This window comes from Myotis myotis, unplaced genomic scaffold (genome assembly GCF_014108235.1).
Source record: "Myotis myotis isolate mMyoMyo1 unplaced genomic scaffold, mMyoMyo1.p scaffold_m19_p_10, whole genome shotgun sequence".
Taxonomy (NCBI): domain Eukaryota; kingdom Metazoa; phylum Chordata; class Mammalia; order Chiroptera; family Vespertilionidae; genus Myotis; species Myotis myotis.
The window spans coordinates 66522896-66534328 of NW_023416314.1; the positions used below are offsets into that span (position 1 = coordinate 66522896).

At 59.0% G+C, this 11433-nt stretch overlaps 1 protein-coding gene across 6 annotated transcripts; it reads right to left on the reverse strand.

Annotated features, from left to right (window-relative positions):
- Positions 1–1724: 1724 nt before the first annotated feature.
- Positions 1725–8967, reverse strand: SLC39A13 (solute carrier family 39 member 13). 6 transcript variants are annotated; one of them, XM_036325930.1, is made up of 10 exons: positions 8889–8967; positions 7200–7508; positions 5486–5599; positions 5130–5254; positions 4621–4728; positions 4422–4511; positions 3656–3706; positions 3316–3444; positions 3064–3163; positions 1725–2955 (listed from the first exon to the last, which is right to left on the reverse strand). In XM_036325930.1, exons 2-9 carry the CDS (start codon positions 7498–7500, stop codon positions 3101–3103), a joined length of 981 nt encoding a protein of 326 aa, XP_036181823.1. In that variant the 5' UTR covers positions 7501–7508; positions 8889–8967; the 3' UTR covers positions 1725–2955; positions 3064–3100. The 6 variants fall into 6 exon arrangements, with proteins under 6 accessions (XP_036181823.1, XP_036181822.1, XP_036181819.1 ...); XM_036325929.1 differs by having other exon boundaries at positions 1725–2940; positions 8889–8966; XM_036325926.1 differs by having other exon boundaries at positions 1725–2940; positions 3312–3444; positions 8889–8966.
- Positions 8968–11433: the final 2466 nt, after the last annotated feature.

Genomic DNA, 11433 nt, shown 5'->3' on the forward strand with positions numbered 1-11433 from the left:
GTGGGGGTGCTCGCAGGAAACCCCTTCCCCACACTCTTGCCTGGAACTCAAGGCAGCTGTGGCCTCAATCCGGTTGTCACGGCGAGGCCCTCAGAGGCCTTCCCATGGGTCCCTCCAGACTCCTCCCTCCCCACTCCCTGCCCCACCTCTGAGCTTTCAGGGTGTGGTGCTGAAGCCCTAGGATGAAGCCCTCCATGGAGCCAGCCTTTTCTTCTTGCCACATTTTGGTGCTCTGGCCCTTGGCCTCGCTTTCTTGTAGAGCCAGACTCTGGGCCTTTTCCCCTTGAAACACCTGTTTCCTCGCTTCCAAGCCTCTTGTTTTTCCACATGTCTTCATTAGCTGCTGTTTTTTAAAAGAATATTTAATTGATTTCAGAGAGGAAGGGAGAGGGAAGATAGAAACAGCAATGATTCGAGAGAATCGTTGATTGGCCCCTCCTGCACGCCCCGCCCCTGGGGATCGAACCCACAATCCGGGCAGGTGCTTTGACTGGGAATCGAACCGTGATCTGCTTCATTGGTCAACACTCGACCACTGAGCCACACCTGGTCGGGCCCCATTAGGTCTTTTGGTCCATTTCCTCAGCTGAAAATGAACCTTGAGCAGGATCTTGGTTCCATATGCTTTGAAAGCGCCCCTGAATGGCCTTTCAAAGCAGCAGCTCTTCAGAACTCAGCAGCTCTCACTTGCCCTCTGAGGAAAGCCCCTGCACGCTCCTGGTCCCTGGTCCCTTCCCCTGAGGAACATGCCTTCTGGAGGTCAAGCTCCTAACCAGCTCCCATCCCTCCCCTGTGATCCCACCACCTCCAGGCCCGCCTCCCTCCCACAGCGCCCTGAGATGCACCTAACCATTGACTCCCCACGCCTGCCTGAGGAGCCCCCGCACGGCCTCCGAAGGACGGTCTGTCCCCTGCCCGGCTCAGCTGTTGCCATTCCTGCATTCCCTGTTCCCTCTCTGACCAGGTGGGGCATCACGCACCACCTGAGGCTCCACATGGGGGCCCCAGCGCTGCCCAGGGGAGGGGTGCTGGCTGGAGCCCGGCTTCCTTCCTTGACAGATCAGGCGCATGTCCACCAGGTCCCGGTGTGTCCGTCAGGAGCAGCAGGTCCCTTTTTTGCTGAAACGAATGACTCAGAGCCAGGCCGAGGGCACAGCAGTTCGGGCTTCACAGCCCTGAGCAGACTCGGCGGTGCTGTGCAGACATGCTGCTCTCTGCCAACGGGCTAGTGGAGGCTGTCCTGCTTGGCTTGGATAGACAGCACTGTGGGGAAGCAGCGCCCCCCGGTGCCTGGTCCTGTCCTTACACTCAGCACATTCAGACGTTTTTCTTTTTAATGAAAAATAACCATTTCATTGAGGCTAAACCTGGAGACGCCTTTATGGATGGAGCTCCCTTCCTGGATTAAATGACTCTGGGGCAGGCTGGGCGAAAGCCGCCGGTTCGTAGGTCTATATGAGGCCACCACCCTTGGGGGTGCGTGGGCTACAACACAGTGCCAGGCTTGTTTTATTGGGACAAAAAGCTAACAAGACAAGCCAGGAAACTGAAATGCAATCCCATTCTGAGAAGCACTGCAAGGGTAACAGTTCAGAGACAGCACAGAGGAGAAGGGTGGGAGGTGGGGACGAGACCGGCAGGCGCCAGCCGGCGCGGGGCCTTGGAGCGCCAGCCCAGTAAAGCCCTGCTCGACCGTGGCTGGTGCACAGGACAGAGGCAGCCAGTTTGTGTATAATATTTATTTGCATCTTATATATAGAACAGGTATTTACAGATACAAATGGAATCAGCAAAACGGCTGTGAAACCATTCAGACCCTTTGGCCACTTCTGAGAATGTCCGAGGTCGAGCAGCAGGGCTGGGCCTGGCTGTGGAGTGGGCCAGCTGAGTACCTGGGCGTCAGCCAAGGGAAATAGCTGGGGATTATGGCTTCAGCATTCTCCCAGAGCACATTCCTGAGTGCTGACCACATGGAGCCCTCACCACCCCCACCTAAAAGGGGCCCGAGCAGGGAGGGGCAACCACGAACCACTCACTTCCTGCCTCTAGGATATCTGCCTGGCCCCTGTGCTGGCGCAAGCAGCCCTGAGCGGACCGGGAGGTCTCCCTGGCCCCGGCTGCTGGCTGCCCTGCAGGCTGCTGTTTGGCAGCTGGAGGTGGCAAGAGCTGCTGGTGCTGCCACGGAGCATTCACTGGGGGACGGGAGCTGGCCCAGGTCTGAGAAAGCATCTCTCGGCTTCATGCTGGGAGGGTAGGACTGTCAGTGCTGAGTGGGGCTGGGGGCTGCGAGAGCACCTGCCTCTCCTTTCTTTGGCTTTAGAGATGGCGAAGGAAGGGCTACAGCCGTGGATGCAGCAGAGTTCACCCCAGCCCCGGCCCCTAGGCTGCCCAGGGCTGGGTGCATGAGCAGAGGGGTTTACTCCCTCAGCCAGGGACCTATGAGGCCCTACTGGGAGACAGCTTTGGGGTTCCTTGCAGCCACGGGCTGCTGGGGCTGCCCTTCACTCCCCTGGGGGTCGTGGTGGGGAGAGGCCTCTGCTTGGGACCAACGCTGGCTTCCTCGCTGCTCTCTCTGGGAGGTGCAAGATGACAGGGTGGCAAGGAGAGAGGACCACAGTGTGGCTGGGGCAGGCGCGGGCATTGGGCCCTGGGCATGAGGGATCACAGTGTCGGTCTCACACACCTCTGTCCACACGTGCACACCACACACACACACACACGCGCGCGCGTGTGCGCGCGCGCCATCCTCTTGTCTGGTAGGAGGCTCGCTGGCTCTCAGACACTCGCCCTCTCTGCCTTCACACATGATCACAGAGTAAATCCGAGTCTCTTATTGCTGTGGGGGGAGCGGGCGTCAGGGATGGTTACTCCACCAAGAGCGAGAACAGCACCATCACCACGACCCCCGTGCAGAGCAGAAGCACTTGCTGCAGGGAGTGCCTGTGGGGAGAGAGGCTGGGACTCAGGGGTTGGCACGGGGTGAGGGGCAGGGAAGGGGCCAGAAAAGCCCCTCCTCCGCCAGCCTGTAAGGGCCCATGAGTGCAGTCCCAGTGAGTCACTCACCACGGGTCATCTTCCTCCAAGATGTCGGGCAGCACGTTCACCAGGGCGATGTAGAGAAAGCCGCCAGAGGTGAAAGGCAGGATCCAGGCCACGGTCTCCTCTGCAGTGGGAGAAGGCCCGACTGGCTGGGAGCCCACGGGTCCCTCACCCCTCCCGCAGTGGGGACCGAGGGCAGGACCCGGGCTCAATATCGGGGTGGGACCCCTCTGCTGATGGCCACCTGCCACCACCACACGCCCCGCCCGTACCTACTCCCTTGGGGGACTGTGTACAAATGGCGAAGCAGGCGCCCAGCAGGCCCCCCAGTGCCGTGGAGAGCTGTAGCTTGGCTGCACTCCATCGGTCAAAGCCAGCCCGGAGCAGGATGGCAAAGTCGCCCACCTGAGGAAGGTCCAGAGGATCACTCTGGGCCCGGTAGGACCAGACCCCGAGCACCTCAGGGATGGACACGCACATGAGCCCCTGCACCCGCCCTGCTGCTGGGCCCCAGCCCGCACCCCCTAGCTGGGCCCCCAGCCCGCACCCCCTAGCTGGGCCCCCAGCCCGCACCCCCTTGCTGGGCCCCCAGCCTGCACCCCCCTCTGGAACTCACCTCATGGGGGATCTCATGCAGGAGGATGGCCATGGTGGTCAGGAGCCCGATCTGCAGGAAGGGGAGTCTGTGGGGTCTGTGCCGAGGGCCAGGGCACCCCCTGTCCACTCAGTCTACCAGTGTCTGCTCTGGGCACTCTGGCTGGCCACCCTTCAGTGACCAGAAACACAGCAGCCCATCAAACACACAAGGAAGCTGCCCTCATGAAGCTCACAGTCTGGAGGAGGGAGGCCACATGAGCCGTGTGTCACTCACTGACACTGCTGGGGGGGAGGAGGACTGGGTGCCATGGGGCAGGAGTAATGGGGCCTCACAGACGGGGGGTCAGCAACGGCCTGTCTGAGGAAGTACATTTAGCCAAGGCCTAACGGCTGAGGAGCCAACACTGAGGGTGGGGGGAAGAGCATTCAGGCAGATGGAACAGTGTGAGGTGGAGGCCATGAAGGAAGGGAAAGCGTGGTGTTCACAAGTCGAAGACAGAGGGCAGGGGGAGGTGGGGAAGCATCTGGAAGCAGGCAGGCAGAGGCATGGATCCCCAAAAGGAGTGTCTGCAGCCAGGAGAACAGACCAGTGTCTCGGGACCAAAGAAGGCCGTGTCCAGGAGAGCGACAGGGAGGACTGGGGCTCAGATGAGGGTGTTGCTGATGCAGGGAGCAAGAAGTGATGGACTGGAGACCTATTTTAGAGGCAGAGCCAACTGGTCAACACAAGCACCATCATTCCCACTGGAATTGCCTGGGTACCACCTGCCCCAATCCCCACTCACCTTCTTGCTCACCAGGAAGCTGGCAGCCACAGCCAGCCCATGAGTGAAGTTGTCGATGGTGTTGGCCAGCAGGTTGAGATAGCCACTGACCTGGGCGAGGGGAGAGAAAGCCAGCTGAACAGGGCAGGCAGGGCTGAGCTGGGCTGGCCACTCGGGTGGGGCGGCTGCAGGAGGAGGGGGCCCTGTGTGGGCCACTCACTTTGACGCTCTGGACCACGGCGCTCAGCCCGGGCTCTGCAGCCGGCGGGGCCACATAGCGGCCTCCACTGAGCACGGCGGCAGCAGCAGCGGGGTCTTTGCGGGGGGCCTAGGTCCAGGAGAGGGAGGGAGAAGGTGACATTAGATGCCCTCCCCCGCCCCCCCTTGGCCAGGGTGGACACAGAAGGGGAGCGAGAGATGGAGAAACAGAGACAGGGAGCACCCCTTTTCTCTGTCTAGACTGCTCTGCTGCTTGATCCGCCAGGTGCCCTCAAACTCAATAGACTGCCGGCCTCCTGCCCTGCCATCGTTATCAGTCGGAGAACAAGCCATGGCAGGGGCTGATGCTGTCATTCCCCAGATCCCCAAACAAGCGGCCCAGCCCCCCAAGGTCCCAAGAAAAGGCCAAGAGACCTTCTTTTCAGGGTTCAACTCAGAACCTGGGCCTCCAGGCCCTGGAACCACCACAGAACAGACTGAGGTACCCCGGTCCTGGGGTTTGGGGCTCACCTGGCTGGTCTCCTCCTGCTCCTTTCTGTCCAGGAACATCTTTTCCAAAGCCAGGAAGGTCAGGAAGCCAGCAATGACCCACAGCCCCAGCTGCTGCTGCTGCTGCAGACTCTGCCTCTCACCACCTGCAGGGGGCAGCACGGACATGCCAGGCCAAGCCAAGGCCAGAGAAGGAGGGCCATTTGGAATGGGACCTAGTCCAGGGTAGGGACAGAGGCAGGGGGCCCCAGGGACTCCCACAGAGGCCAGGGCAAGTTCCCGGCCTGATACCCAGAATCCCTCTGCCAGCCATTCTGGGCATGGGTACCAGCTCCCCTCCACCCCCACCTGCCTGCCCCCAGCTGTGCCTCACTCACCAAGGCTGGAGCTGCATGTGTAGGCCCAGGCCTCAGGCAGCAGGTGGAGAAACACATTGCCCAAGAGGCCCCCCAGGGCAAAGCTGAGCAGCTGCTTCAGGCGCCGGGCCCCAGCTGCAAGGCAGAGATGCGGGGCCTGGGGGCTGACCCACCTGGGCCCTGGCCCGGCCTCTGCCCACCCAGATGACTAGGCTCTCTGTGTTGCCCCAACCAGAATGTCAGCCTCCAGAAGGCTGGACGTGGCGCACCGCCCTTCCTGGGCTGGGTGCTCGGTGGGAACACACCCCAACCTGACGATGGACTGTAGAGCCACTGCCTCTTGGTTAAGGGCTCAGCTCTCCAACCCACCAGCTGGTGCCCTTGGCAGACTGCCTTCGGGACTCAGTTTCCCCTTCTGCAAACTGGGGATAAGTGTACCCGACAGGGATCCTGTGGGAATTCAGTAACAATGCACACAGCAAGCACTCATTAAACGGGAATTTTCTTTTCTCAGCCACTGTTACTCTCAGAAAAGTGACAGAGATGTGGGGACTTTTGCCGATTTGCCGCATCCAGAGCTGGAAGTGCCTGAAGGGGGCCATGTCCATACTCTTGGTTTGAAAGAAACCGAGGCCCAGAGGGCAGAGGCACCTTGGGGGTGGGGTAGCAACTATCCCAGGAGAAGCTGCTGCTTCTAGGCTGTGTGACCTCAGGCGGGTCAAAGAACCTCTCTGTGCCCGTGCTTCCCCATTTGTAAAATGGAGCTAATAATCCAAGTCCTCCCGACCCTGACCTCGCAGGTCGCAGGGATGCCATGAGAGACTGAGCTGAGGAACAGGCGTGACAGCAGGGCTCCGCTCACAGCCGTGGCAGCAGCCTTCAGCCCAGGGACAGAATGAAGAGGGAGCACAGCGCCTGGGGCCCTCGTCCAGACTTACTGTGTCATACTCTGGGGTGGGGGCACAAGGCATCCGGATTTTTGGCACCTCCCCACCTGATCTCGTGGACTTTTCATTACAACATGCCAGGTGGACGGACAGTACATGCACACCATACGAAAGGGTAGCCAAGGAAAGCCTCCACCCGTGCCTGTGCCCCACCTTCCAGACCCCTCCCCAGAGGCAGGCCTGCGACCAACCTCTCTCATGTTCCTGGGTAAGCCTGACCCAGGGGCTTCCAGTTTGAGGGCTCTTTTGCATGATGAGCAGAGACTGCAGGGAGAGGCAGTGCTTTGCTGGCCACGGCACACCCAGCACGGGGCCCGCACACACGCAGCCTTCTCCCTGAACCAGGTGGTGCCTTACTGGTATGAGCTCATTCAATTGTCACAATCGTACCTATGAGGTAGACACCATGGTTATCCCATTTTTAAGGCTGGGAGCCTGAGGCGGAGGGAAGTGAAGTGACTTGCCCGGTGGTACCCAGCTGGTAAGTGGCAGAGCCGAGATTGGAACCCAGGCGGGCTGACATCCATATTTCTCACCACTATCTACATCGCTTCTTGGTGACTGTTTGCTAATGGTTATTCTTTCAGAATAAAAGAACGCGTAAATGAATGAACAGATGAGCATGGTGCGCCCTGGTCTCACAGGACCAAGGTGAGAGATTGTGTTCTGTCCTCACCCTCCACCTCGGACACACTGGAACCCAGGACGTGAGACCCAGCTCTCGGGGGACGAGCAGCATGTTTCCCACACTGCTGGCTGCCCCGGGGCGCCAGGGGAGGGTCACCCACCTTCTGAGCGCAGTGAGGCCCCCATCTCCAGGGGAATGACCAGCAGTGGGAAGACCCCACTGAGTCCCACCAGGAGGGAGCCCAGGAGGGAGCAGATCCAGGTGTCCAGCCTCTCCCCGCTCAGCAGGGCTCCCCAGGACTCACTTTCCTTGGTATCGAGGCGACAGGCTGCTGCAGCCCCCCGGTTCCGGAGGGCCTGCTGGGAACCCCCAGCCCCTCCCAGGAGCTGCAGGGCAACAGCAGCAAAGAAGAGGAGCCTTTGGCCCGCCATGCCGCAGCCAGAGCAGGGACATCCAGGCATGCCAGGTGCTGGAAAACACAAAGGCCACTTACATGAGCCGCCACCGTTGGCTGAACACCTGCGTATGAAACATGGCATCTTAACCCGCCTGCGTGTCTGGCCCAGGGCTTGTGTGGCTCCAAACGGTGGGTGCACAGAGCAAAGGGGCTCTGCTCCTCCACACGCCAAGGATCACAGTTTTTCCTTCTGAGCCGGCTTCCGGCTTCCAGCAGTGTGTCAGCATGTCTGCCCGAGGCTAAACTTTTCCTAATGACAGGGTGAGGCGCTGGCTGGTTCCCCTCAGCCACCCGCCGGGCAGGCCCGGCCCAGCCGGGTGCCTCTGGCTGCCAGGGGAGGTTTTGCCGCCAGGATGTGCCCTGGCGAGGACACCCCAGGGACGGAGGCTGGCACTATCTAGCTCGATGGGGCGACATTAGGAGGTGCAGGCTGCGAAACCAAGCCACTGAGCTAGGACAGGACCATTAGAGCTTCCTAGGAAATGAGCCGTGTCCCCGGGGCACAGAGACAGACAGGAGGTGGGGCTGAAGAGAAAGGATCCTTCCGTCAGCAGCTGCCTCACAGATGCTCAGAGCACTGCTGTTCGCTTGGTGCTCGGCAGCTTACAGCTGCTTGTGAGCAAGTCCCTGGAGCCCCTCTCCGAGCCTCAGTCTCCTTGTCTATAGGATGAAGATAAGCATTGCCTCCCTCACATGGTCCTGCACATAGATGAGCTTGGTCATGCAGGTGAAGCGCCTGGCAGGGCGGAAGCACAGCGCCTTCCTTACGCTGTGGAGGCCTCAGCCCTGGGCAGCAGGAATGTACCCAGCCGGGGTCACAGGACTCGAATGTGAGTCAACCAAGAGAGGTTCAGTCTGGAAACTCAGGCATGCGGTGTAAATGCGCGCGGTCTGCCCCGCCGCGTGCTGCCTGGGACCTTGACTGCATAGTCACTGCCTCAGTTTCCCCATCTGCTGTTGGAGGTGGGAGGGAGGGGAAGCAGCTGCTCCGGAAAAGATGCCCACGTTCGGGATCTCCAGCCGGAACGGGAGACCCTGATGAAACCCGCGGGGCTCCACTGGGGACCAGAGGCCGGCCAGGGCCAGGTCGGGCTTGGAGGCCGAGGCGGGTCACGTGGGGTGAGGGGATCACGCAGAGGTGAGGCTTGGGAAAGGGGAAGGGGGTGCGCAGTCTGAGAGGAGAAGGAAAGAAGCAAGCTAGAGAGCCGAGAGGGAGAGATCAGAGATCGTGGGTGAGATGGACGAGCAGGGGAGAGCCGGGGAGAGATGCGGAGTGACGTGTGGGCGACAGAGGAGCCCAGGGAAGTTTCACTCCAGGCCCCGGGCCGGGGTCGGGGGATCGCCAGGTCCATCCCGCCCAGGCGCGGGCCCTGAGGCCGGGCGGTCACTCACCGTGCAGCGGCGGCGGCGGCAGCGCTCCGGGCGGCCCCGGCCATCCAGCTGCGGCGCGGCGCCCCGCCCCGGACCTGCCCCGCCCGGCCCCGCAGCCCGGCCCCCGGCCCGGAGCCGCCCCCAGCGCGCGGCCACGTCACTCGGGACCTGTCCGGAACCCGAGGCGCCGCGCGCCACGGTGTAGTGGGGGTGGCTGTCCGGGAGCGCTTCCGCTTCGCGGCCGTGGGGGATCCGGGCGGCCAGCGCACTTCCGCTCGGGCCGGACTAGGGGCGGCGAGGAGGGCCGGGCGGAAGTGGGAGAACCTTGGGTACCGCGCTCAGCAGCAGGCTGGGCAGGGCCAGGGGTGGCTCCGCGGGGACCGCGAGCGGCGGTGCGCCTGGGCTTGCGGGTCCGGCGCCGCTTCTTCTCTCGGGCTGCAGTCTCCCCCGCAGCCGCACGGGGGCGCCCTCGACTGCCGGACTCGCAGCCTTCGGCCGGCGGCCGGGCTCCGGGTGGGAGGATGGCTGCCGCGCTCCAGTTCTGAGTCAGCCTGGCCTGGCTCCTCCATGAACACGGGAAAGGGGAAGTGCCTGCCGCAGGGAGGGAGGGCCTAGCCCCGGGAACCTCAGAAGAGGGAATTTTATTCTTACTCATCGAATTATTTTTATGCTTTGGTTTTTCACTGGGAACCTCAGGCCTTGTCTCCAGCGCTTGTAACCCTTTGGGGTCCAGTGCATGGTGGCTTGACTGCAGCTCTGAACTCCAAACCTGAGGAAGCAAGGGCTCCCCTCACCTAGAGGAAGTTGGCCTGACTTCCTAGACTAGGGCAGCACACTATAGCATTATTATTGTAAGTGCAGTTTACCCAGCACCTACCCTGTGCCATTCACTCGCATTCTCACTGAATCTTCATTCTACCCCATTGAGGTGGGTGCCATTAGCCCAGGGTGAAACAATGGACCAGATGGCAGAGCCAGGATTCAAACCTCTGGGTGTCCCTGGGCCCAGAGCATGAGCGCACCTCTCATTTCCAGAGGGTGGGGGTCTGGCTTGTGTTTCCACTTTGCATCCTTCTCTGGGAATCAGCCAGGACTGTAGACTGTTCAGGAGGGGGCATGTGGGTACTTACTTGGCAGAGATTGTGATGGGGTGGGGTTCTCCAAGCCTCTGACCCTCATCTGCATCCCGTGATCGCTCCCTTCATCTGTCCTGAGCCGATCTCCCCTTCTGGGGGCTGTACCACACTTGGTGCCCTGTACCACCTCACATCCAGTGTCTAGACTCCCAGCTCCTTCCAGGTAGGGTCAGCTTTCCTCTGAAAGACCCTGGCTGCCTCACCCCACCAGGCCCATGGGTAGCGCAGGATGCCCTCTTGGGCCCCTCCCTGAGTTCTGAAGTGGAAACCCTGGGTTGGTTTCTTTGCAGGGGGAGGAAGATACTCAGGGATGCTGCTCTGGGATCTCTCAGATGCCCCCCCCCCGTATGCAAATCACTCCATCATATGCAAAGCACTTCACAATATACAAATGATTTCACAATAATGCAGTCAGCATTCCTGCCTCTGGGGGCTGAGGGCCGCTGGCCACCAGCCAGAGGATGGGCAAGAGCCTCCATTTGCTGCCTTCTCACTGGCCTTTCCTCTCACCTGGCCTGGAATTTCCACCATCAGACTTCCTAATGGATTAAAGAAAATGGGCATTGGGGATGGGACTCTAGAAGATGACAAGAAGCGGGAGGGCCAGGTGGAATGACTTGGTGGGTGAACTAATGTGAGACTGTTAAAAACAGTGAGTTAGATCTTCCAGGGGGCTTCCAGGTATAACCAAGTGAGAAAGGAGACATTAATAAATATTTATTTGACATAATCCACTATTTTAAAATAATGGTAAAAGGAACCTTAGACTTGTATATGTACATGTGATCATGGGAATCAGTATTTAAAAGTCTATGTATAATTATAAATAATATATATATATATATATATATATATATATATATATATAATCACACAATAGGGTGATAATATGAATTCTATGGTTGGGGAAAGAAAAAATATAAAAGGGCCCTGGCCGGTGTGGCTCAGTTGGTTGGAATGTTGTCCTGTGCCAAAGGATTGTGGGTTTGATTCCTGGTCAGGGCACATACCTAGGTTTCGGGTTTATTCCCCAGTCAGGGGCATGTACAGGAGGCAACTGACTGATGTTTCTCTCTCGCTTCCTCTCTTTCTAAAATAAAAAACATATCCTTGGATGAGGATTAAAATTTTTAAAAAATATATAAAAAAGGAAAATTTAAAAACATGTTAAAACATGTGTACAATCACATTCAATTATGTTAAAAATGATATATAAAATATAGTCATACACTCATGTGGTATACCACTATCATATTTGTGGACCCTTGTTGACTGAAATGTTATTCAGCTCATGACTGCATGTACATACATATTTATGTGTATATATGTGTATTGTGTGTGTGTGTGCACATATACTAGTATATCTGTAATAGTCTCCTAATTTGATGGTTAAGGTTAAGACAACCAGATTCTGGTACTAGATTTTCTGA

Excerpts from the sequence above, each read along its gene's own strand:
- SLC39A13 (XM_036325925.1), bottom strand. The coding sequence starts at position 7,500 with ATGCCTGGATGTCCCTGCTCTGGCTGCGGCATGGCGGGCCAAAGGCTC. Across the intron at positions 3,445-3,655 it reads TGCATGAGATCCCCCATGAG|GTGGGCGACTTTGCCATCCT; the intron begins GTGAGTTCCAGA and ends GACCTTCCTCAG. Across the intron at positions 2,956-3,063 it reads TTGGAGGAAGATGACCCGTG|CCTCTCTCCCCACAGGCACT; the intron begins GTGAGTGACTCA and ends CCTGAGTCCCAG.